Source organism: Taudactylus pleione, unplaced genomic scaffold, assembly GCF_031769625.1.
Source record: "Taudactylus pleione unplaced genomic scaffold, aTauple2 ptg000450l, whole genome shotgun sequence".
Taxonomy (NCBI): domain Eukaryota; kingdom Metazoa; phylum Chordata; class Amphibia; order Anura; family Myobatrachidae; genus Taudactylus; species Taudactylus pleione.
Genome location: NW_028284852.1, coordinates 573,355 through 599,714, shown reverse-complemented (window position 1 = coordinate 599,714; position 26,360 = coordinate 573,355). Strand labels below are relative to the sequence as shown.

Here is a 26,360-nt window from a genome sequence, read left to right as displayed (position 1 = left end):
CCCGATAGGACTGCAGCAGAAGTCATTGAATATGCTTACACTGGTGACTTCATATTCAAATATCTCTGCCGGCAGGTATATCGTTCCAACGATTGGTGTGTATGCACTTATTGTTAGATAGTTTATTAGATTCACCATCAGGAAAGGACGCCATGTAAATACAAATTTATCACACAGCGGAGATTATCCCATCCCTGCTCCCATTACACTCCCACATGTGGCCATTTCTACTTAATCCAGTGATAGACCTCAATGATAAAAAGATAAATAAGGCAGTAGGCACCCTCCCCATGTATGTATCCTGTACTTTCCCTGCTCAGTGTTGGAATGGGATTACTCCGTACATAACAGTGCAGACAAGTACCAGATAGATAGGTTTATTCTCTTTATTACAAGTCCTCTTACAAAAAGATTTAGTCAAAGAGCCCAAATCCCATATCGTCATCCGATTCCTCAGATTCCTCCTTCTTCTCTTCCTCCTTTTTCTTCTCTTCAGCTGTAAGACACAAAACGGATTGTTACCCTGAGTGAGGGAAACACTAAACGGGGGCCATTCACAGTCACACCCTGCGCCCTCTTCCCCCCCAATGGATAACTATTCAATAAGATTACCTGGAGCAGCGCCACCAGCCACGGCTGCAGCAGGAGCAGATCCAGCAGCAGGGGCTCCACCACCGGCTCCGACGTTGCAGATCAGGCTGCCGATGCTGATGTTGCTGAGAGCCTGCAGAGAGCACGGGAGAGGCAGGGATTACACCGGGATACTGCACAACTCATGCCCAACGCGGCTTCAATTGTGCATCACTACACAGACTGGGGGTCTCAGAGGGGGAATGGGTATGATATACCGTCGGCCGCATGGCCGGCGGTTCGACTCCCGTCAGCCCGACAGGAGCAGAGTTAGAAGCAGCGGAAGCCCGACAGCGCTGGAAATCCCAATCGTGGATAGGTAAGGATCCACTAACCTAACCCCCCTAACCCTCCTTAGGGGTGCCTAACCCTAACTTCCCCCCCAAGTGCTTAACCCTAATCCCCCCTCTAAGTGCCTAACCCTAACCACCCCTTTCCCCGCTGCCTAAACCTAAGTCCCCCGGGGGGGTGCCTAACCCTCCCCCCTAGCCTAAACCTCCCGGTGGGAGGTGCCTAACCCTAAGTCCCCCCCGGGAGCCCACTACGATCGTGATGCCGGGCGCCGGTCTCCCGGCATTGGGGAAATGCGGGCATCTACATCTAGACGCCCGGCATTTTACCCTTGCCGGGATAAGACAGTCGGGAAGCCGGCTGCCGGTGAATAGGCAGTCAGCTTCCCGATTGCTTCCCCTCAGAGGGGACACTGCAGTATGGGGTAACAAGGCATGGGGAAGGGCGATTGGAACAGGATAATGGGCGGGGCATTGTACAGAGCAGCCAATCCAGGGTGACGTAGTCTAACAGCCAGTCACAGCGGAATCTACACACATCCCTGTTGTCGTAGCTCCAACTAATGCACAATTGTATCCGCCAGAAACAAACTGATTCCTCGCCAAGGAAAGAACAATTGGAGAAGTCACCGCTCAGACACATGGAAAGAACTAACCTGCTCATTACCAGCCACTTCAGGTGCCAGTGTCTGCTTTATATACATGTCCCACAACTGGCTCTATAGTAGGAGACCATCACACAGATACAGTGTATATACGGCACGTCCCGGTACCATCCATCTAAGTTATATTACCGCTGCTAGTTAATGTACTGAGCAGCGTCATTGGTTACACATGCGGGCACTTACCTTGGCAAACAGACTCGGCCAGAACGGCTCTATGCTGACGCCAGCGGTTTTGATGAGAGTAATGATCTTGTCTTCCTGGAGAGAGAGAGGGAAGAGTCACTTGTGATCCAGCATTACAATGTAAGGACAGTGACTGGTAGTGTGCTCCTGTATTCATGTAACAGATGAAGGAACAGGGAAATCACTAGCAGACAATTCCCACAAATACAGTATAATCAGCAAAGTCAGTCTACACCTGCTGCACACAGCGCTCAGAGAGTTGTGTTACCAAATAGCCACATCCCAGCTCCCGTCAGTCACTTTCACCAGTTTCCAGATATCACACACACTGATCTTAACTTTATCTGGGTCCAAACAGTGAACGGTAGATATATTAATCCGAGCATGGGCATAAAGTTTTAGGCCTTACCCTATACCCCCCCCCCCCCCCCCCCCACCACCGAAGTCCCACCATCTATATACCGCCAGGATACTGGAACTAATGTGTAACCAAGTATATAGGAGACCTACATGCCCCTGGACTGTAACCAAGGATAACTACCCTGCATAATAACCCATCACTCAGTGCCAGGGGGCTATAGTGTGACTCGTTATAACACAGCGGCATTTAGCCATCTCATGTGACAGCCTGTAATGGAGGCTTCGCCCGGGGAACTACAAGTCACAGGCTGGCCAGACAACCATCACGCTGGAACAGTAGCACCACAGGTTGTCTACCTCAGCCACTGACTAGCTCTAGCTGCCAGGCATACTGGCACTAGTAGTACATCATCAGCCACAGGCCTGCTTTCAGTCACTGATTAGCTCTAGCTGACAGCCACAGACCAGACGTCAGTCACTATGTATCAGTAACTGCAGGTATGCTGGCACTAGTAGTACTCCATCAGCCACAGGCCTTAATCACTATGTATAAGTAACTGCAGGCATGCTGGCACTTGTAGTACCCCATCAGCCACAGACCTTAGTCACTATGCATCAGTAACTGCAGGCATGCTGGCACTTGTAGTACCCCATCAGCCACAGGCCTTAATCACTATGTATCAGTAACCGCAGGCATGCTGGCACTAGTAGTACCCCATCAGCCATAGGCCTTAATCACTATGCATCAGTAACTGCAGGCATGCTGGCACTAGTAGTACCCCATCAGCCACAGGCCTGACAGTCACTATCAGTAACTGCAGGCATGCTGGCGCTTGTAGTACCCCATCAGCCACAGACCTTAGTCACTATGTATCAGTAACTGCAGGCATGCTGGCACTTGTAGTACCCCATCAGCCACAGACCTTAGTCACTATCAGTAACTACAGGCATGCTGGCACTTGTAGTACCCCATCAGCCACAGGCCTGACTTCAGTCACTGACTAGCTCTAGCTGACAGCCACAGACGTCAGTCACTACGTATCTAACTGCAGGCATGCTGGCACTTGTAGTACCCCATCAGCCACAGACCATACGTTAGTCACTATGTATCAGTAGCTGGCAGGCATGCTGGCACTTGTAGTACTCCCATCAGCCACAGGCCTGAAGTTAGTCACAATGCAACAGTGGCGGGGACCCACGCGGGGAGCCAGTGCCGCCATCTTCCCCCCCTCCCCTCCCCTCCTCACCGTGATGGTGATATCATCGTCGTAGAGGATGAGCGCGGAGTAGATACAGGCGAGCTCGGAGACGGAGGCCATGGCTGGGCAGGAGGAGCGCTGTGCCGGGGGCGGATGGCCGGAGAGGAGGGTGCTAGTCGCCGGATGGGGATCAGGCCTTAGCTTCCACGGAAGGACCGAGCACCTCACAGTCACACAGGCAGAGAGGGGGGGCGGGGCCGCGGCCGGCGCTCTTATACCCGCGCACCTGTCACTCAGGCACAGGCCACGCCCACACCGCTTCTTTCTGTGCTAAGCTTTATTTACACCCGCACAGAGACAAGGGAACAGCGCTGCGTACAGTACAGTACCGATGGTTACAGCGAGATCCCCTCCCGTACATACGGATCATGGGACATCGAAAGAAAACATCGGAAGCACCGATGTCTTTAACATTGGATACAAAACATTTGTTTAGTACTAAACATTGGTTCTGGAACATTGATGTTAACCGATGTTTCTCTGGTTTTTTTTTTAAAGTAAACTGTAACCTACTTATACATATGATACACTAATAACCTTCTGGGATCGTACTTATGTCTATATGATGGAGGCTAAAGGTGCATACACACTAGACGATATGCTCCCTGAGCGATATCGTCTAGTGTGTCCCCGGCAGGCTGTGCTCAATGTCGTTCATGACATTGAGCACAGCCGCTGAACGATATCATTAGCGATATCGTTCAGCGCCGGGCTCTCTCCCCCATTCCCTGACATGCAGCAACCTGACGAGGTCGTCAGGTTGGCCTGCATGTCAGCCCGATGAACGAGGATGACGAACGACCCGCGGGAACGCGTGTCATCGTCATCGTTCATCTTTTTTGTGTTAAAAATGGACGATAAAGTGGACGACTGAACGATAACGATATCGTTATCGTTCAGTCGTCCACTTTAATCGCCCAGTGTGTACGCACCATTACAGTATATACAGTCCAGCCGTTCAAAACAGCGGCACTCTGCGGATATAGAAAAATGCAAAACTCCTTTATAAGATCTGTCTGCGCCTGTCGGTGTTGGCGGTCATTCCCCGGGGCGGTATCTTCTCATCTATTTGTTTTTTATTTTGCTGCATTATTGTCCTGAGGACGTTGTTAATATTTACCGAAACATCGACTCACGCTACAGTCTGTATGTATTAATGGTGGTTTAAATACACTTATTTATTGGAGTGCTGTACCTTTGCGTCTGGATAGATAGATACACATACATACATATACTGCACAGACAGTGAGTGACTAACACTCATTGCTGAATTACCAATAGCTGCTAATTGGCTGTCTAGGGCAGCGGTTCCCAACAACGGTCCTCAATGCACACTTATGGTGCATACACACGATCAGATTTTTTCTTCAGATATGGACGATAACGATTTAAAAATCGTTCAGTCGTTCATATCTGAAGGAAAATCGTTCATATCTGACATGCCTGAACGATGACCGATCAACGATGCGCGTTCCCGTTTGTCAGATAACGATATCTGACATCTGATGGGTTTGCCGTCAGACTTGGATGATTCCATTCATTTTAATGCAGTCAAAAATCGTTCAAATCGTTCAATCGTTCATCTGACAAATCTGACCGTGTGTATGCTCCATAACAGTCCAGGTTTTAAGGATTAGCCATACTGGAGCACAGGTGACTTAATTAGTACCTCAGTTATTTTGATTTAACCATCTGTGCTCAAGCCTGGATATCACTAAAACCAGGACTGCTAGTGTGCCTTGAGGGCCGAGGTTGGGAATCACTGGTCTAGGGTGTCTTTCACTATGTTAGCCACAGCCCCCAGAAGCATGCACTATGCAGCAGTGTGTGTAGACTGTGTATTGAAATGTCAGCATCACACACCCAGTAACCACGGCTGCCGGCATCACACACCCAGTAACCACGGCTGCCGGCATCACACACGCAGTAACCGCGGCTGCCGGTATCACACACGCCGTAACCGCGGCTACCGGCATCACGCACGCAATAACCGCGGCTGCCGGCATCACACACGCCGTAACCGCGGCTACCGGCATCACGCACGCAATAACCGCGGCTGCCGGCATCACACACACAGTAACCGTGGCTGCCGACATCACGTACGCAGTAACCGCGGCTGCCGGCGTCACGTATGCAGTAACCGCGGCTGCCGGCATCACACATGCAGTAACCGCGGCTGGCGGCATCACACACGCAGTAACCGCGGCTGCCAGCATCACGCACGCAGTAACCGCAGCTATCGGCGTCACGCACGCAGTAACCGCGGCTACCAGCATCACGCACGCAATAACCGCGGCTGCCGGCATCACGCACGCAGTAACCGCGGCTGCCGGCATCACGCACGCAGTAACCGCGGCTACCGGCGTGACGCACGCAGTAACCGCGGCTGCCGGCGTAACGCACGCAGTAACCGCGGCTGCCAGCGGCACGCACGCAGTAACCGCGGCTGCCAGCGGCACGCACGCAGTAACCGCGGCTGCCAGCGGCACGCACGCAGTAACCACGACTGGCCGTGTCACACATCCAGTAACCGCGGCTGCCAGCGTCACATACGCAGTAACCACGACTGCCCGTGTCACACATCCAATAACCGCGGCTGCCAGCAGCCACACAGAGTTATAAAAAACAATAACAACAACAGAAAACATTCGAAACCATCGGGACAAAAATCTAGCGATAGTGATGAAACATTGGATTCTCACCATTGCAGGGTTAAACATCAAACATTGGAACCATCTGACCGATGTTTCAGATGAAACATCAAATGATTCCCATCCCAGTGCACTTCTTGTCTATGAACTTTAAACGCCCACTGATTACCATGTGCAACTCCCACCCGTGTCACTTACCGAGAGCAGAAAGTGTATATTTTGTGTATAGGGTGTGTATCCTGTGTATAGTATGTGGATAGGGTGTGTACTATGTGTATTCTGCGTATTATGTATTCTGTGTGTATAGTATGTGTATCCTGTGTGTAATATGTGTATAGGGTGTGTACTATGTGTATTGTGTGTACATTATGTGAATAGGGTGTGGAAGATCAGGGGTCCCGGCACTCGCTCTACGGTGGTCCTATCTGGGTTCTGGGAGCAGCTGGGCACACGAGCTGTCCAAACTCATAAGTGACGGTATGTATAAACAAAGGTTAGGTGCCCAGCACTCACTTGCATGTGTACTCCTATTGAATGTATGTATATCGTACAGAAGATATGGGGATGAAATAAATAAATGTGAGATTATATTATTGTGAAGTAATGTTTATTGGATTGTACCTTCCGTGGAGACACAACGTTCCAGCACAATCTGAATTACACTTCTAGTAAAAGCTGGCATCAGGGTGGTTGCAGGTGAAATAAGTGGGCTCCTGTAGGGTACCCCTTTCCGTATAACACAATGTGCCTACGTCTCCCTTATTACGCAGGTGGTGTAGTAACCTGGATGTTAATAGCAGTGGGCAATCTGTGATAATCTTGCTGGTGTGGCTATGGGAGGTTTCTCCTTACGCTCGTGTGGTACATTCTACTTGGCAGGAGATGGGCTACTTGGGAGGTGGGTTAGTATCGACGGCACCCTCCGTACCCAATCCTGCGGTATGTCTCCCTTTGTGTCTTCCCCACAGTCAACAGTTCTAAACACCTAAGTAGTAATGGGACATTGGGTTAATATCTGCTATGGGGTAACATTCCGTATGTCTGCAAGGACATACGTTCCCCTATCTGTGACTTAATGGCAGTCAATGATATGATAGTGTAAGGAGCCTGTGGTGTGCAGTGACGACATCCTTCACTTTTACACTTACGTGTCAGTCGTTTTCTGCGGCCCTCCGCAGGGGCCGGCTCTTCCCCTTGCCCCCGCACCCTTTCTTGATGTTGTGTGTCAGGAGTGTGTCCCTTATAGCCTGGGGGTACGTCCTCCTGTATGGGCGTTAAATAAGTTCTGTAGGATAAGAAATAAATGTCTGTGCCGCTGAGGTTCTGCTCCTGCAGCTCACGGCTCTCAACGCGTTTCACCCAATAGGTCTTTTTCAAGGTTACGTGTGTACGGTTGAGGGAAGGCTATAAAGGTGACTGACCAATCTGTTGATATCTCCTGTGTGTCTCTGGTAGTCTAGGTAACGGCGCCTGTGTGACGACGATGTGCGGACTTTTGTTGTCATTAAACAAATGTGGGAGAATCATGTCTTACAACCTGATGTGCTCATCTAAATAGTTGTTGTCAGTGGATGTTAAACTGTTGTGCTATGTATGTAGGTGGGGAATGGACGATGGTATATGCAATTACGTTAAATAATATTTTAATATGTGTGCCAGATGTTTTGACCAATATGGCATGGTGTAGCAGTATATGCCGAAAATAAAAACTATCCACTCTAATTTTAGTATTCTATATTGTGTATGATCGGATATATGCACCTTCTATATCCAAAATGAGGGAATGGGCTATATGTATCTGACTTAATGTTATGGCCTGTGGGCCTGATTCAGAGCCGGACGCTCTGAATGAGCGCCCGCTCTGAATCAGGGCGTTTTTGTTTTTTTTTGTGCGTCCTCCTGGACGCTCGCATAGCTGTGGGTTACCACCCACAGCTTATGCGAGCGTCCATGATGAAGGTCGCGATGGTCAAGACCATCGCGACTGCGACGAGACCCTTGCGGTAGGGTCTTGTTGCCGCAAGCCCTGGAGTGCTTTTGGCTCTATCAGAGCCAAAAGCACTCCCACTGACATCACTAGTGATGTCAGTTGGGCCGGACCCAGACGGTAGGCGTTCCCATGGGAAAGCCTCCGGCTGGGCAGCCACGCCCCCGTCATGCCCACCAAAGGGGGCGTGCTGTCACTCACCATCGACAGCACGCCCCCTTTGGTGCGAGACCAGGAGCGACGGCTTCCCCGTCGCTCGCCGGGTACGCGCATGCGCACGACGGAGCTCCCTCCGTCGTGCGCATGCGCACTTGGGCACCATCGACCAGCTTGCGAGCGTACAGCGCTCGCGAGCAGGTCTGAATGAGACCCTGTATTCAATTAGCAATGTAAACGACCGTTTTTTCACCCGCATTTTGGGTGAAAAAAAATAAATATTTGAAAATGGGTATAACGTATTGGGTCTGGTTTTTCGGGGGGCGGTATGGATGTGTCAAGTGTTTTAAACCTCGTACGGGACCGCAGCAGGTGATTTTAATGGTTTTTAAAATTGCGATTTTACGACACGAAAATATACTTACACCCATTTTAACATACCCCCAATTTACGCTGAACATTACGTTTTTCCGTATATGAAAATTACCGCCAACCAACGCAATTTAAGTACCCAAAATACTTTTATGACAGCCAATCATACACTTCTAAAATAATTCCCGATGTAAGTCACCCATTTTTGGGGGTACAAATGCAATTTCCAGAGTTTTTCACCCCTCCCAATTTTGCCGTCTTTATTTTTCAAAAATTGTCTGATTTTGCCGTTAATGAAATACGGGCCAAAATCTTATGTGGTGCTCTAATTCTGGAGCTGATCACTGTAGTGTATGTTAACTGTTTACATGTCATCATTATTATATCTGTTCTTCTACTGTGGGGAATCTAATATGTTAGACACTAGTGTTATTATATGTCCTGTATTCCATGGTTTGGCTATTTTCTTTATATTAGTTTATTCCTGATGTGATCATAGCTGTACAAGGACCTGGTACAATCTCTAATGTGAGAAGATGTTTTCCCTACCCTATTAGTACACTATTGTCAGCATGGTTACCTCCCCGCCAGTTGTTTGGTGGTTCTATTGCCATGAAAAACAGTCTTATTTGTGCACCTCTGTAAAATGTCTGGACACACTGTGATCCTCGTATAGAACGATCATCAAAAAAACATCTGTGATGGAACCGTACTGACATACTGGACAGAAGAGATTAAATGGACCTGCACTCTCAACACAGTGCCACCAAGAGGCTTCAACGTGGATTTCAACACTAGTGTGATTTAAAAATAGACTGAGCTGATCCTTTTCCCACCCTCCCGCATAACCTCACTTCCCACAATTTAATTATCTATTGCTGGCACAACTGTCTCCTCTAGCCCCAAAGTGCGCGGTCTAGGAGTTATCCTGGACTCCTCCCTCTCCTTCAGACCACACATCCAGCACCTCTCACAGTACTGCCGTGCCATCTCAAAAATATTTCCAATACCCTTTTTCACCCAGGATGTTACTGAAACCCTCATACACTTACTGGTCATCTCCAGATTGGACTACTGTAACCTCCACCTATCTGGCCCACCCCAACTCCCACCTCTCTCCTCTCCAATCTGTCCTCAATGCTGCTACTCGGCTCTTCTTCCTCTCCAATTGCTCTACATCTGCCTCCCCTCTCCTACAGAACCCAATTCAAGCTTCTCACACTTACAAAGCCCTCACCCACTCCTCTCCCATTTACATCTCTGACCTAATCTCCCTTCACTCTCCTGCCAGCCCTCTTCGCTCAATAAATGCACGCCGCCTCTCATGCCAACTGATTACTTCCTCCCACTCCCCCCTCCAAGATTTTGCCTGTGCTGCTCCTCACCTCTGGAACTCTCTCCTTCTACCTAGAAGACTCTCCACAAACGTTCAGACCCACTACTTCATCAAAGCCCTCCAGCTCTCATTCTAACACACTGGTACATGCTCCTTCCTCCCTGTCTACCTCATCTGTCTGCCCCACCCCCTTTAGAATGTAAACTCGCACGAGCAGGGCCCTCTACCCTCTTGTGCTTCTCCTTATACATTCTTCTACTCCCCACTCGGGCACCTAAAGCTTGGCCGCTTACGCCCTGTTGCTTATTTGAGTGTTACAATCTCATGCAGCAATGTGTATAAACCATGTCCTTGTCCTGCATTGCATTGTATTGTATTGTACTGTACTGTACTGTACGTCACTCGTTCTTATTTATTTATGTACCTTGAAAGGCGCTGCAGAGCACTTGTGGTGCAATATAAATGAAGGATAAAAATTTATTAGGACAAGTCTTCTGAACAAATTTATTTCCGTTCTACAAAAAAAAAACAAAAAAAAAAATGAAATTATTATCTGGATACCTCTTCATCTCACCATGGTAAGATCCATTTTATATATAAAACTCATTGGTCTGTTTGTCTGGTTATGAATTCAGACACCCCCTGCACCGATTGGCATGAAACGAATGCAAGTTGGATCCTGGCCAGGTTTTAGACAGAGAGAGGGGGGGGGGGGGGGGGGGCTGGTTAAGGTTGCAGCCGGACCTACCAGTGTACGCTGGGCAGAACTTTGACCCAGCGAGCCTGGTCTGAGTCGTCCACTGGATAGATTTGGATGAAAACTACAGCGTGGTGGCAATTGGTCTGGGATGCCTAAAGGAGCGGTTGGGGTTCTGGTCAGACCTCTCGGCAGTGTGCCGGGAAGAACCTGGACCCAGGGAGCCTGCTCTGGGCCATCCACTGGATGGATTTGGATGACATCACATAATATAACTTAAAGATTTAGACCTAGCAAGGTCAGGTACTTCAGCTAGTTATGAATAATAAAATTAAGTGGCAAAGGCGTTTCAGAATACAAAAGGACAAACTGTTTCTGCCAGATTTCCGCTTAGCTGATAGACCCACAAACTATAAAGCTTCACATATAATAAAGCAGTCCGCACCAGCCCATCACTGCCATGACCTAGTTTAGCCAGAAGGGAAGAGAAACAGAGCATTTCTAGAAGAAAAAAAAAATGAAAACACAATTTGTCTTCAGGAACGGGGTGATCGGACACTGGATTGATACCTTCCTTTGCGATGGTTTTATCTGAGACATATTGTGTGGATAACTTCCTTAATCTGTTCCTGACTCCTGTATAGCAGTGATCAGCTTGCATCTAACTCTTTCTTGAGCAGGTTAAGTGATGTATAGGGAGCGCAACTTTTTTTTTTTTTTTTTTTTTTTTAACAATCAATATCTATCCTTTTTATTTCTAACACACACTAAAGATATGGTCTGGCGGACGTACCAGCTCCCTGCTGTGTATTGGGGGATGCAGTGCTCCTTTCTCTCCTATTATACCTGTTCAAAACATTTTAGGCAGGTGTGGGGAAAAAAAAAAAAAAATGCTGAAAAATTAAGAACGCTTTCAAAAATAGAAGTGTTAATAGTTTATTTGTATCAATTAACACAATGCAAAATGAATGAACAGACAAAAAAAAAAAAAATCTAAATCAAATCAATATTTGGTGTGATCACTCTTAAAAGGTGCCCATCCACTAGCAGACCTCAAAACGATTATGCCATTGTAATCGTACAATCATTTCTCAGTCTGATGTGCCTACACTGAACGAGCAGTCAATCAGAGTAAGCACAATCATCCGCAGACATACGTTATCCTCAGGTTGTCCAGCATGTTTGCCCAATAGGTGTCTAAACGACCAGCGGGAGCGAGCATCGCTGGTTGTTTTAGACATTTTTGCAAACAGTTTATTATGTTTAATGATAACGTTATCGCTCATAGTCTAGTGCAGGGGTTCCCAACCACGGTCCTCAAGGCACACTAACAGTCCAGGTTTTAGGGATAGCCATACTTGAGCACAAGTGACTTAATTCGTGCCTCAGTTATTTTGATTTAACCATCTGTGCACAATCATGGATATCACTAAATCCAGGACTGTTAGTGTGCCTTGAGGACAGAGGTTGGGAATCACTGGTCTAGTGGATGGGCACCTTTAGCCTTCAAAACGGCATCAATGCTTCTAGGTACACTTGCACAAAGTCACGGATATTGTAAGATTATAGTCAGGTAAATAATGAACCAAACATACCAAGTAAGTGATAATAATCAATTTCATATGTAGGCTGAAACACTAATTAACTAAAACAGAAACAGCTGTGTAAGATGCCAGTGGAACAGAAAAACTCAGGTTAGGTTGTGGAAGACAGTTTCCATGTCACAGGTCATACACCATGGCAAGACTGAGCACAGCAACAAGGTAGTTAAGCTGAGTTAGCAAGGTCTCGCCCAGGCAAAGATATCAAAGCAAAGCAGACTGGGGTTTCATGATGCGCTGTTCAAGCTCTTTTGAAGAAGCACAAAGTAACAGGCAACGTTGAGGACTGTAGACTTAGTGGTCGGCCACGGAAACTTAGTGCATCATATGAAAGACACATCATGCTTCCCTTCGAAGCATATCCAGCAGTGCCATCAGCTCAGAACTGGCAGAAAAACAAGAGATATGGTAAGAACTTACCTTTGTTATCTCTGTTTCTACGAAGTCCATAGGGTCCACAGGGTTGACCTTGGGGTATAGGTTGGGAACCAAATCCGGGCACCACGCAGTTAAAGCTTTTAGCTCCCAGGATGCACTGGGTCCACTCTCCCTATAACCCCACCCCCAAGCCAGAGGCACCTCAGTTTGTAAGTAGCCAAAGGCCGGAGGAGAGAAAAAGAGAGAGAAAACTGGAACACTCAATAACCATACTCACAGAAATGGGAGACGGAAAACCGGTGACCAGCCACAGAGCCCATATGAAGCCAGGTGCGTCAGGGCAGGCGCCCTGTGGACCCTATGGACTTCGTAGAAACAGAGATAACAAAAGGTAAGTTCTTACCATATCTCTTGTTTTCTACTTCACGGTCCATAGGGGGTCCACAGGGTTGACCTTGGGGATGTCCCAAAGCAGTTCAACCAAGGGTGGGGACGCTCCTGTGCTGAGAGGAGAATCAGTCGCCAAAAAGGAAGCATCCTGAGAGGCAAAGGAAACCAATGCCTAGAACCTTAAAAAGGTGTGGACAGAAGACCACGTGGCCACCTAGTAAGGCAAAACAGCCGAGGCGCCACAGCGAGCCGCCCACGAGGGTTACATGGCCCGAGAAAAAACAAGCATCAACAACAGAAAGGCCTACCCATGGGTAGGCCCCTGAGGAAGACCTACGAGGCCATCCAGCCAACATTTGGTTATAGGCCGGCCATCCTTTCCTGTGAAAATCAGAAATCTCAGACCACCAATAAGGAGTCCGATTTCCGTAAGGAGCCTGAACGGATCACATAAATCCAAAGAGGCAGGACCACAGTCAATGAGGCCACACCAGCCGAGAGGACTGGGGACTGAATGGCCGTACCATAAGTTCCAGAATAATATGCAACCTAAAAACCACTAAGAAGAAACACAGGGCGAGAGCAACTCACACCCTGACATGATGCCCTCCAGAAGAGGGAGCCACATGAGAACGCTCCCAATTCAGACAGACACTCTCCTGGTTGATATAAACACCCTGAGAGAAAGAGAGAGCCTAAGCAATAGACCATGTAATGGCTATCACAACCAGCAGTTCCATTGACTGTCCCCGGAGGGAACGAAGAACCACTACTAACTCCCAAGGAGTCCCTAGGGAGGACAAATGGAGGCATAATTCAGAAAACACTCCAAAGGATGAACTGGATACCAGAGTGGAGCAATTCCATATCTTAACCATACTGACAGTGTAGAGATCCGCACTGTCAGGAAGGCCATGCCGAGGGTGAAACCCAAGCCAGCCGGAAGGAATGCCAGAATATCTGGAAATCCTGGACACCGGAGGATCGTATCGACAGGTACAATACCATAAGATTTATGGCTGCCACAGTTTGTGGTAGGTCCCAGCAAAAGCTGATCCATGTGCTCTAATCATTCCAACGATGACAAAGCCAGGGAAGCCGTAAGACCACTGTAGGGACACAGTCAAAGACAAACGACCCAGGTCCAAGGCAAAACCAAGGACCCTGAGACAACAGGTCCGGGCAGCGAAGCATCAGGAATGGAGTATCGATGGAGAGACTCTGAAAATCCAAGTACCCCTGACATCTGGGGCAATCAGGAGCCACCAGCAGGAAAGCATCTCCGTCTCAATTGAAACACTTCCAAAGACCTCGAGGAAGAAGGGAGACCGGAGAACACAGGTACACAAAGTGGAAGGACCACTTCACCGACAAAGAGTCGCTGAAGGTTGCTTCAGAATCCCCAGAGCTGGACTGTAACACCATAGTGTGATAAAGTCAGAAGGCCATGAGGGTCACCTCAGGGGGGGCCCCCCTGCTCACCAGGAGATGAAACCTCTCTTGGGGAAGAGACTAGTCCCCGGCATGCACGTCGTGACGGCTGAGGACTCCCGCCTCCCAATGGAGAGCTCCTGAAATGAACGCTGCCGAGATGGTCGGGAGGAGACCCTCGGACTATGTCCGAATATGTGACATACCTGTCATTGCCACCCAACGAACAGTGATGCTAAAAAGGAAGCCACTGTCCTGACCCTGTCGGACTGAACCTTTTCAGGTTCACCGGGAAACAAGAGTTATGCCAGAGTAAGTTAATTGACAGGGTGGAATCGACAGACGTCCAACTGCACTGAAAAGGATGCGAACCAGACACTGTCCATAGCATAGAATACCCTGGACGAGATGGCCATAGCCACCCGGACAGGGACCGACTTGCCTCCGGAGAGAGCATCATCGTTTGAACAGTGATCCGACAGAAAAAACTCGTTCCATCTGGAGAGGAGACAATTATGGAAAGGCCTGGAATGGAACTGAGCCCATTCCACCCTTCCAAAGGCAGACGCTGAATATTTGACCATGCATCCCAGAGTGTAAAGACATATGTCGACTGCGTAGACAACCATGTACTCCTAATGGAAGAGTGGAGATTCCGTCTTATGCCAGAAGAATGCTCAGATTCTGAGAATCCAGCAGGGATCCTAGATGAAGAATACCCAGAGATGGATGCAGGGAGGACTTTTTCCCTGTTGATTAAACGTCTGCACCCTGAAGAAGCCACAGTCATCCTGACCTGGCTGTAAAGTACCCCGGTGATCCCGCTAAGAGCAGGAGGCCGTCCAAGTACAGGAGCATTGGGATATACTGAACAGGAGGAACTGTCAGAAAATCCAAAACGCTGGTAAACCCCTGTGGGGCTGAGGACAGTCCCAACAGGCAGAGCCCGAAAAATTGTAAGTGTTGCTGTGATACAGCAAACCTCAGCCCATGCTGAGGAAAGGTCTCTGTAAGTACCCGTAGGCACGCGTCCTGTATATCCAGTGATACCATAAAGTCCCCAGGTTCCAAACATCGTATGATGGAGCATAGGGATTTCCTCCTGAGCCCAGGTAGCTTTAGGAACTGGTTCAGGGAATTGAGACAGAGAATAGGCCAAAGAGGACCATTCAGCCACCGCACCAGAAAGAAAGCAGAACAACCAGTCCCTCACTGAGATAGTGGGGATGGCCTAATTAGCTCCGCTTACCGCAACAACTGCATAGCTTTCTGGATTTGTAAGGCCCTTGTAAAGAGGCCGCCTGAGCAAAGAGAGGGCGTACCCTCCTACCCACGTAGCCGCGGCAACTTGACACTAGTACTGGGCGAACTGAGAAAATCGGTATCTCCCAGTTGTAGGCCTGTCCCGTCAGGCTGAAGAGATATCCGTAGGTTCAGAAGCAGGATCGGCTGGCAGTCCAGGCCTGCTCAGTACTGGATATGGCGGCCCTTGTAGATGCCGACAGTCTACGAAGAAACAGACCTTTAGGCTGACCCAGAGGACAAAAAGACTTAACAGAATTAGTCTGAGGCCTTGTAGTGGGCATAGCTGAAAGCGGTAAACTTGTCATTAGTAATACTGCCAATGTTACTACAATCTTGTCAAGGTCAGGACCATACAAGATCTACCCTAAAGATGGTATCTGCACCTCTGCATTCTCAGAGCGCAGCCATAGGGTATTACGGAGGCATATACAGGCATTTCCACCTATGACAACTGCATATATTACGTAAGCGACCAAACACATTTGAACCCCCGACGTGTTGAAGGGGAAAAAACGTTACAAATGCATCAGCCCAATATGCAATAGTATTAACCAACCATGCTATAGCCATGGTAGGATGGGTAACAACCCCTGAAAGCAAGTATACTGATTTCAGGCAGAGTTACCACCTACGGAGCCGAAGAATCCGACCACGCAGGAATGGGAGGCATAGTAATGTCTGTAATCAGACGAGTAACACGCCCATCCACCCCAGGAGAGGCTCGTGATGACCCTCAGGGAATTTGGGACAGGAGGCCAAACACTGTTATAACACCTCCTATCTGGCAAAATCCCAAGTCCCGCCATGCGATCCACCCGCTAGTCAGCAACAGGGAACCCGAAGGCATGCAAGACTGAGGGTGTATGATACAGGTGCAGGTCAACATTCACTCTAACCAGAATGGACCTGCTACCAGCCCTAAAGCAGGGATAATAATACCTGAAATAGGCTTCCCCCCGTGTAAGAGGGAAAGAGCTCAAAACAGTATCCAGTTCACGGCAGAGCCAACTGGGAAGTAACCACAGGGCGTCAACCACGCCAATTAGCGTTTCCTAGAAAACGACATCCACCCAGGGTGGCTGTTGTGGTAATCCCTGCAAGGGGAATGACAGACTATTGTGGCACCAGGGGGAATTCATGTACTGCGAAAAACCCCTGTAGGGAGCGGTAGTCTGTGTCACAGGGGAAGAGTGCAAGAAGCTGCGAGATACCCTGAGATGAAAAGGGCAGTATGGTGAAGTAACCCCCAGGTGAGGTACAACAATGGGGCCCACCCGGCGATCCGCAATTGAGAGGATCCCGAGAAAACAAACCGCCCAAGGGGGTCATGAAAGAGGCCGGCACCAGATGATGCCACATACAGAACCCTTTATGAGTCAAATCCTCCGCACTAACACCTGCAGCACATGACTTGCAGGATAGTATAAAATGGGTGCAGAATAACGCTCTCTCTCCTGGTCAGACATATCTGACCAACCCTCTTGGCGGAAATATTAAGCAGCGCTATACTGGTCCTGACTGATGCCAAAAATTAGCTGCAGGGACCCATTTTCAGCGTATGCAACACACAGTTCCATCTAAAATATGGCAACGTTCAGCACGCAACAGTATGTGACAAACCTCACAAATATCAACGAGAATATAAATGTGAGGTCTCAGAACCACCCCAAGTACAGCTGTATTAGGGCAGATAAAGAAAAGGGATAGATATACACTGACAGGTGAGAGAATAAAGTACAGACAGTCAGCACTAGCATAAGTCACATACAATGCAGATATATATATATAGATATATACACACATAAGCATGACGTAATATACTGCACTATGTCACTGCATTCAACTGCCCAGAGTCAGTGTCTGGGAAGGCTACAGCGCTGTGTACACTGACCTGATGGCCAGGTACGCAGGGGGACTGGACCAACTGCCATCCTGAGAGATTTCTGCTGCACCACAGAGATAAAATGGCCGCTGGAGACCTCAGAGGAAGCGTGGCCCGCGGAGGAAGCAGCTCAGCGACGCCAGACTATAGATACTGAAAGGCGCGCTGAGCTGAGGGGAGGAGCTGCTGTAACAGGGAAAGCTGCCTCCCCTGGCCGGCTATTAACCCCCGGGACGCCGGCTCCCTGCACCGATCGTTAAGTCCCTGGTGGTCTAGTGGACACACGGGGTATGGGGGGCCCGCCGCCACTGCCGGTGTCTCCGGTCTGTCCCCTGAGACCGGAGGCACAGGACTGCATTTGAAATGCGCGGATCACCGCAAGCGGTGATCCGCAACCTTACCTGCTCCCCGTGGATCCGGCAGCAGTCCTGGGCGCCCATAAAGTCCGGCTAGTACAGACTCTGGGGTCCCGCTGAGATCCCCAGATCTGTACTGGCGTCTCAGCGCCAGCGGGGTGATGGGGCGGCAGCTTAGACGTCTTATGGACAGTCCGACGCTGCCGCTCTGAAGAGTCCAAAGTCCATGGAAAAAACTTTGTCCCTAAAAAAATAAAATAAGCTTAGGGGCTGCTAATCAGCTAACGGTGACCCGACTCCGGCCGGGCACCAACTGAAACTGAGGTGCCTCTGGCTTGGGGGTGGGGTTATAGGGAGAGTGGACCCAGTGCATCCTGGGAGCTAAAAGCTTTAACTGCGTGGTGCCCGGATTTGGTTCCCAACCTATATCCCAAGGTCAACCCTGTGGACCCCCTATGGACCCTGAAGTAGAAATAGGGAGACATCCATCTGCTGTTTGGAGGAGTCTGGCTAGAAGTGGTCTTCATGGAAGAATTGTGAGCAAAAAGACATGGAAACAAAATCAAGCGACTCAACTATGCATGAAAAGGTAGGAACCGGGGTGCACAAAAATGGCAGCAGGTGCTCTGAACTAATGAGTCACAATTTAAAATATTTGGCTGTAGCAGAAGGCAGTTTGTTCTCCGAAGGGCTGGAGAGCGGTACAATAATGAGCGTCTGTAGGCAACAGTGAAGCATGGTAGAAGTTCCTTGCAAGTTTGGGGCTGCATTTCGGCAAATGGATTTGGTCAAGATTCATTGTGTCCTCAATGCTGAGAAATACAAGCAGGTACTTATCATGCAATACCATCAGGGAGGCAACAGATTGGCTGTATGTTTGGGGTTGTTCTGCTGCAGAATAAATGTGGAGCCAATGTCATTAAGAACTATCTTCAGAGTAAAGAAGAACAAGGAGTCCTGGAAGTGATATGGCCCCCACAGAGCCCTGATCTCATCAGCGAGTCTGTCTGGGATTACATGAAGAGACAGAAGGATCTGAGAAAGCTACATCCAGAGATCTGTGGTTAGTTCTACAAGATGTTTGGAACAATCTCCCTGCCAAGTTCCGCCAAAAACTGTCTGCAAGTGTACCTAGAAGAATTGATGCTGTTTTGAAGGCAAAGGGTGGTCACACCAAATATTGATTGTACTTCGATTTCTCTTCTGTTCATTCACTTTGCATTTTATTAATTGACGAAAACAAACTTTTTTTTTTAAAGCATTGTTACTTTGCAGCAGGTTTTTCCACACCTGCCTAAAACTTTTGCACTGTACTGTATTCCAAGACATAAGTAGTGATACATTGGGGTCTATTTACTCAGCCTTGGGTAGAGAAAAAGTGAACAGAAATAAAGTACCAGCCAATCAGCTCCTTACTGCCATGTCACAGGCTGTTTGAAAAAGGCTTAGTAAATAGACCCCATTGTTGCTTTAATAAAGAACATGTAAAGAGTAACATTTTCCCACTACATGCACCCAATAATCACAGCCTGGTTTGAGACCTTTACCTTATTTTTTTCTTTTTCTACCTGACCTAATGAATGTGGTACTAAACTCAATTGGATTGTGAGCTCTGTGGGATCACCCTACCACTACCTTCTCTCCCAATCCCTATAGCACATGAAGCCAGGAGCAATTTGAAGCAGTTCTCTGTATTTAGCACTCCCAGGAACAAAAGCTCTACATACTTACAAACCTTGGCAAAAAAAAACCCCCAGGGATGGCCGCTGATCTCAGATATTCCAGAGATCGATGTTCATCTTCCAATTCATTGTGATTTTGGATTGATACTCAAGACACAATTTATCAATAGAATCGATCCAAAAAGTCACTAAGCTGTGGCAACAAGGTTCCATTTTTTTTGTGTTTAGCTTATTGTGCCTGTGCCAATTTAAAGGCTGCTCTAATCTAGCATACGTGGGGAAGAGTTATCGAGAGCAGAAGCTACATGACCTAGCTCTAAAGGTGTATACACACACACGATTTTGTTACCAACGATTTTCTGTCAGATTTTTTTAAAGTGTAATGAACGATTTTTTTTTAACTACAAACGATTTTTGCATATTCCCTTAATGAAAATCGTTCAGTTGGTCAGTCTGATTGAACTACAAACATGAACGATTATCGTTAGTTTTCTCTCAGAAAGTGAACGATTTTTACGATTGAACGATAATCGTTCAAAATAATCGGTGTATGCACCTTAAAGCTGCATACACGTATCGATTTGCTAAATGAACGATTTTAGCAAACGATTTTCGTTAATTTTTTTCAGTTTAACTAAAATTATTAATTTACCACATGTAATGAACGATTTTTACAAACTACAAACGAATTTAGATACTTAATGAAAATCGTTCAGTTGGACAGTCAGAATGGACGATGAACTACAAACGGGAACGCACATGGACGATTATTGTTCATCGTTGTACTTCTGAAACTTAACGATTTTTATAAACCATTGAACGATAACGATTAAATTATAGTTAAATCGTTGAAAAATCGTTGTGTGTGTACGCACCTATAGTTCTAAACATGATCACCCTTAGTTACTTGCCAGTGCATTATATAGAAGGATATGTCATAAAGAGATTAACTGCAGACTTGTACTAAACCAGTTTCCTTCTGCACCGTTGTAGGCCACAGCCTGTAGACCATGTGGTAACATTACGCATGGTCACCGAAGTACAGTGCACCATCCGACAAGAACGACTTGCACAGGACATTTGAAACTTACAGACTCCTGTGACAGAAATAAATCGCCAGCCCGATTACTTAAATAAAAACACCGGAACAGCTTAGACTTTATTTTTATTTATTTAACAATTTACTATTGGGGGGAAAAAGGGGGAGACAAAAAAAAAGTGACATCTTTACAAAAACTTGATACAATTTCATTCACATCAGTCTGTCAGGAGTTTACAGCATTTAGAGGAGAAGTTAAACCACATTGAATCTAAAGCTTTTAGTATTTTAGAGACATGAACTAAGAAAACTGAGGGCTGTCAGTGAAACCTCTTTATTGCAAAATAAAGTAGTGCAAACTAGGTCCATCCACCAAGCGTTCAGATACCAAGTAACCCCTTATTTGCTGTGGGGGCTGCTGCAAATAGGTTAAAACAGAATTCATGAACACACAGTAAGACAATATAAACTCCACCCTAATCTGAGCTTGTGTAGACTATGAAGGTCTGACCAGCTTGCAGTAATTTATCCTTCTGCCAATTCATATACAGTGTCACAAATAGGTAGAAAGTGTTGGTTTCCCCCCTGTATTTGGAGGGGGGAGAATATATTGTCCGTTTCCCAATACAGGATTCCTGTCAGATTCTGCACTCAGCTGCCAAATCTGCAGAATCCACGACCGACGTAAAATAAATTAGAAAATAAAAACAAAATGTACAGCTCAAAAGGCAGTGCGATAGGAATATAGGTAGACTAATGAGCACAGCTAAATATATACTACATATTTAGATATATAAACTAAAACAGTAAAAACAGTTTATAAAAAGACAGGATTGCAAACTTTTACAAGGAAATAAAAACTGATAAAGGAATACTATGCAGCATTTTCAGGATTTATTCTGAGGTACCTACATTTCCATGTATTTTTTTTTGCCCAAAGTATGATTGTTCTAAATAAAAAAAACAAAAAAAAACAAAAAACAAAAAAAACACACAAAGTTGTGTTCATCCAAGTATAGGGCATATATTGACAAAGTGCAACGATGCGGATAAGTTAAGATATGCAGCATTTTTTTTTACGCATGTTAACTTCTTGTAAAATTATAGCTTACGCAGAGCAAACGGCGCCGTTTCCGAACACACGGAGTTCTCGCCAAACTTCCACTTTAAAAAAAAAAAACTCTTCAGAATGCCTTTAGCATGTCAATCTCACGTCATAAGGAATGTTGGTCTATTTTCTGCTGTGTATGAACCACGTGTGACATTTGAGCAGGGTAAATCCTCTGGGCAAGCTACATACATGGTTTCAAGTAAAAAAAAAGTCTTAAGGAAGACTTGAATTGTATTGTGCTTGACCATGGCGAACTAAAAGTATTGTTTTAGGTACGAATAGAAACCCAATTGACAGACAGCGGACTGTAAGTTTGTTTTGCAGCATCTACAAAACACTTTTTGAAAGGAGCGTTCTGTGGCGCAATTGAAAGAAGCATTTGCGGCAATGTACAACATATAAAAAGGTTTGACAAAAGGAAGGCACAATGGGAGGGGGGAGGGGCGCGACACTCTCTCATAGGCTATATAATAAAAAACTGCTATAGAGTTTGGTAGAAAATATCTTGTGATTACACTGCATGGGAAAAGATGTAGGAGGTCACCACCGAAGCGAGTAGCGTTCTATAACTAGTCTGCCATTTGGTCACAGAGACGGTCTGTCGGTGTACGTACAACCACACCAGTATTTTACACCACACTTTGTTTGCTGCTTGCCAGTGGGGTTACCATGTACTGAAAGTCCTTCCTGCACTACCCCACCAAGAAGGGATGTCAGCTGAGGTAGTCGATTACAAGTCAGTGGGGGCAGGAGGGTATTGCGCAGCAGGCAGGGGTAGAATGCGTACATAAATACACCCGTTTATGGCACAGTTGCAACACTTGGGAGTGCTCCATCCACCACCCTTTTCCCCCGTCCCCCTCCCCAATAAAGTTCACACCTCACAATACTGCACTATGTTGTGTTCAAGTTACGACAGACCCTGCGGAAGACGTCTTTGGCTTTGGAGGAGTATTTGTATATTAGAGCGATGCCGGGATCAACAGATTTTACTGGAAGACTAAGATGATGGGTTTCAGACAGTGCAGAGAGAGAGAGAGAGAACATTGGTCCCTAGCAGGAGAGATAAACACTTGTGTTAGCTGTGATCTCCGGTCGCCTTGTGGACAGTCTAAGACCAAACCACAACGATGGGAAGTCGCACGTGAAAGGGGTTACTTCGCTTCACGGACTACATGTCTTCATAATAAACTATTCATTAAATGGAGACCTCTCCCCACTTTTGGAGTGGGAACGACTTATGATATGCTGCCCAAAAGCCAGTGATGTGACCCATGTTTATATTTTTTTTTAAGTATATGTATATTGCATGCATGTCCAAATTTTAATAACTGAAAAAAAAAAAAAAGGGGGTATGTTCAAGTGTGAACCAGGGACACCTGCCATAATGATCGATCAATCCCTACCACTGCTCTCGCTCTCCTCCAGTTTACCAGTATTTCCAAACCCTCCCTGTGCCAGCGGTGAGGAGAATCACCTGGAAAGCTGACCATTACCACCTCACTTTAGAGAAGGAAGATCTTTTTGCACTGTAATATACAGCCGGGCTATACGCGTTTAGTGGAGAAGAAGAATTACTGAAAGCCGAAATCGCCAGGTTACACGAGAAGGAAGATGATAAATGAAGTAATGTCTATTTGCTGAACTGTGCGGGATCCAAGCAACTGGTTATATGCAATACATTCTTATTGGCCAACGCCTAGGATCCCAAAGCAATGAAACGCCAACAGTGCCAAGTAACTGGTATAGAAAAGTAAAAAGGGTTTCACGTACAGGTAACCAATGGATATAGTAAAATTGCATTACAAAGGTTCGTTCCAAATGGAGATGGCAAAACCTGAAAATACCCCTCCATAATCTTAATCTTTAGACCTAACTTCATGTGACCAGCTATTATTACCCTGATCATCATAGAAGTATTCCATTTTCAAAGCATCAAAATTAAAAGGAGACTCATTGTTCAGGTTTAGTCTAATTGTAGCATGTACAATAAACACGTATACAAAAACTAGGGCTAATTGCTGGTAGCAGCAGTTGACCTGTAGACAAAAGCACCTTACACGGCTTCCCAAAAAGGATTTAAAATCGACAACCACAGCACCCGCCACTCTATGAACGATCACAGCTTCACTCGAGGAGACGGACGTCTCCTCACAAAACACCAAAGTCTCGGACAATACAAACAATATAAAAGATTAGCACCCTTTATAACGTCACAATCTTAAATATAAAACTCACTGGTAATTGTCCATAAGAATAGTCAGGAAATGGAAAGTAACTGGGTGAGAGGCGGACGTCTACACGGGGCACCACAAATGTCAGCCTGGGTAAGGAGAATTGGCATCATTACCTGGAAAACGTGGCTCGGTATATGCATTCAGGCAACGGGTTTGGCCGCTTTAAGAGATATATATATATATTAAAACAAAAAAAAAGTACTATGGCTGAATCTGATGCAAGTCTCACACAGTTATACATTAGGTGGCAGCCATTAACGCCTACAGGTTAATAGAGCAAACCTTAAAAAAGGTACCAGTCATCTGTACTGTGGAGGCAGCCATTTTGTGGGCCAAAGACACATTCATGGTGATGCAGCTCGCCCAGTCACTAGGAACGGCCTCATGCCCCCAGCTGATAAGTTTGCAGCGTCATCATGCCCGCCTAACAGCGTTGACAGGTACATTTTAAAATGCTGTTGCAGCAACATTGATGAGCCAGTACATTCATCATATTCCAGAGCTTTACAAAAATGAGTCTGCAAAATAAATAAAAAAAGCCTAAACATTAGGTTTACAACCATTTAAAAAAAAAAAAAAAATTAAATATATATTTATCTATGAATATACCAAATACAGTCCTAAAACATAAAAGGTATGCATAAACCACAGGAGGAAATCTGCGAGCAGCTAAAAGTCAGACACTGCAGAAGAGCTTACACTAATTGTTAGAACAACGCAGTGTACTGGAAGATATTGTACACAAATGGATTTACAATATAGAGCTAGTTTTACTCTTTGCTCTTTTTAATTACCTCTAGCAACACAAATCGCCCTATTGGGTATTAATTCATTCAACTGTTTCGCAAAGCTGCAGCATACGGACTGGAATTAATTAAAAAAAAAAAAAAAAATTATTCAAATCAGATATTTAAGGAAATAAGCATAAAAAAATCCCCTATACTGGTCACCTATAGGGAGAGGAAATTATATTTATATCAGGTTTTCATTCAAGCTGCGATCAAATTAATTTGTTTGCCGAGTGTCACTGAATATTGTATCGCCGAGAGGCTTTGGAACATTCATAGCTTAAAACTCCTGGCCATCAACACGTGACCACAGATGAGCCTGGTGACTGGCTGAGACCAAGATCAGGTAACACACCTGGGAACAAGCAGGGGTTACATTACTGCCAGGTATTACACCTTTACAAGGACTAAAATGTTTCCTTACACAAAGTGACGAGGTGGGGGCAGCCATATTGAGAGCTTAACCAATACCGCTAAAAATGCAGCTTAAAATCTTCAGCTAGGAAGGAGTGACATCCCTAGCGCCTCACGCAAGGTTAGTGCACATAAAAGTGCCGCCCTCCAAGTGGCCTGCGTGTGGCTGTGCCTTTACCAATCCCTTTAGGTAACCTATTAAGCCAGGGATGGAAACCAGCATGTAGAATGCTAGCGACGTCAGACGTGCTTCCATTGCCTTCAAAAGAAACCACTCCAGAACGCTAGATGCCATCTGTCAATTTCTGCTGTCCCAACTTGCTCATAGCACCTTGCTTTTTGTTTAAATAAACTCCTAGTTTGGCCATGGGAACCCCCTTAGATATCACGCCTGTGGTACGACACGGCAGGCCCAGTCTCGCCTACTGTAGCAAATGCCATTTGGAAAAGGAGAAACTTCCTTCCGTCACCACTGACCACCAGTCACATTAATTCCCATTACCTCAAACTCGCTGAGTGTGTTGTGGTTTGGGACAAGATTGGATTCTCTGTAAGTTAACAATCAAAAACACGAGTTACGTTAAATCAAACTGCTAAATTCTTTCACTAATGATGAGGTGAAGTAGGAGATCACAGGGTTGGGGAGAAGCTGTAAGCCTGGTTTCATCAGACAACTAAAAGAAAATGACGACCACTTATAGGACCACTAAAAACACTCCCCAAAGCAGAGCACACCGGCCTTACAGCCAGTGTCACATAGGAAAGAGAGTGACAAGTGTACAGCAAGGCAGGTACTCTAGGAGTTGGGTGTTCAGTGCGCCACAGGTACTTTTCGTGTACGGACTGGCTGAATACACAACAGGAGGGGACCTTCCAATTGCGGTCAGGTCCCAAAAAAACAAGTTCTCTTCATTAATATCACAACTAAAAAGGTGGGGCATAGAAAACACCAGGATTTCCTGCAAAGTGACCAAAACCTGCACCAATAGTACAACATCCATTATATTCCTAATTACCCATAGGGGGGGCTCAGATGTAAACGTTTACCTAAAGCGCATTCAAATTAAGCTCCACAGAAACACGAGATGCAGTTTAGAAAAAGTGTTATTACAATGGTTGGACTAAAGGTGATCACAGACTGGTGTGCACTATATTAGTAG

The 26,360-nt window shown here is 46.4% G+C and overlaps 1 protein-coding gene across 1 annotated transcript; it reads right to left on the bottom strand.

Moving 5' to 3' along the window:
- Nucleotides 1–372: 372 nt before the first annotated feature.
- Nucleotides 373–3,587, bottom strand: RPLP1 (ribosomal protein lateral stalk subunit P1). Its single transcript, XM_088448054.1, has 4 exons — nucleotides 3,376–3,587; nucleotides 1,769–1,843; nucleotides 613–724; nucleotides 373–496 (listed from the first exon to the last, which is right to left on the bottom strand). Exons 1-4 carry the CDS (start codon nucleotides 3,445–3,447, stop codon nucleotides 414–416), a joined length of 342 nt encoding a protein of 113 aa, XP_088304180.1. The 5' UTR covers nucleotides 3,448–3,587; the 3' UTR covers nucleotides 373–413.
- Between the last annotated feature and the right edge of the window lie 22,773 nt (nucleotides 3,588–26,360).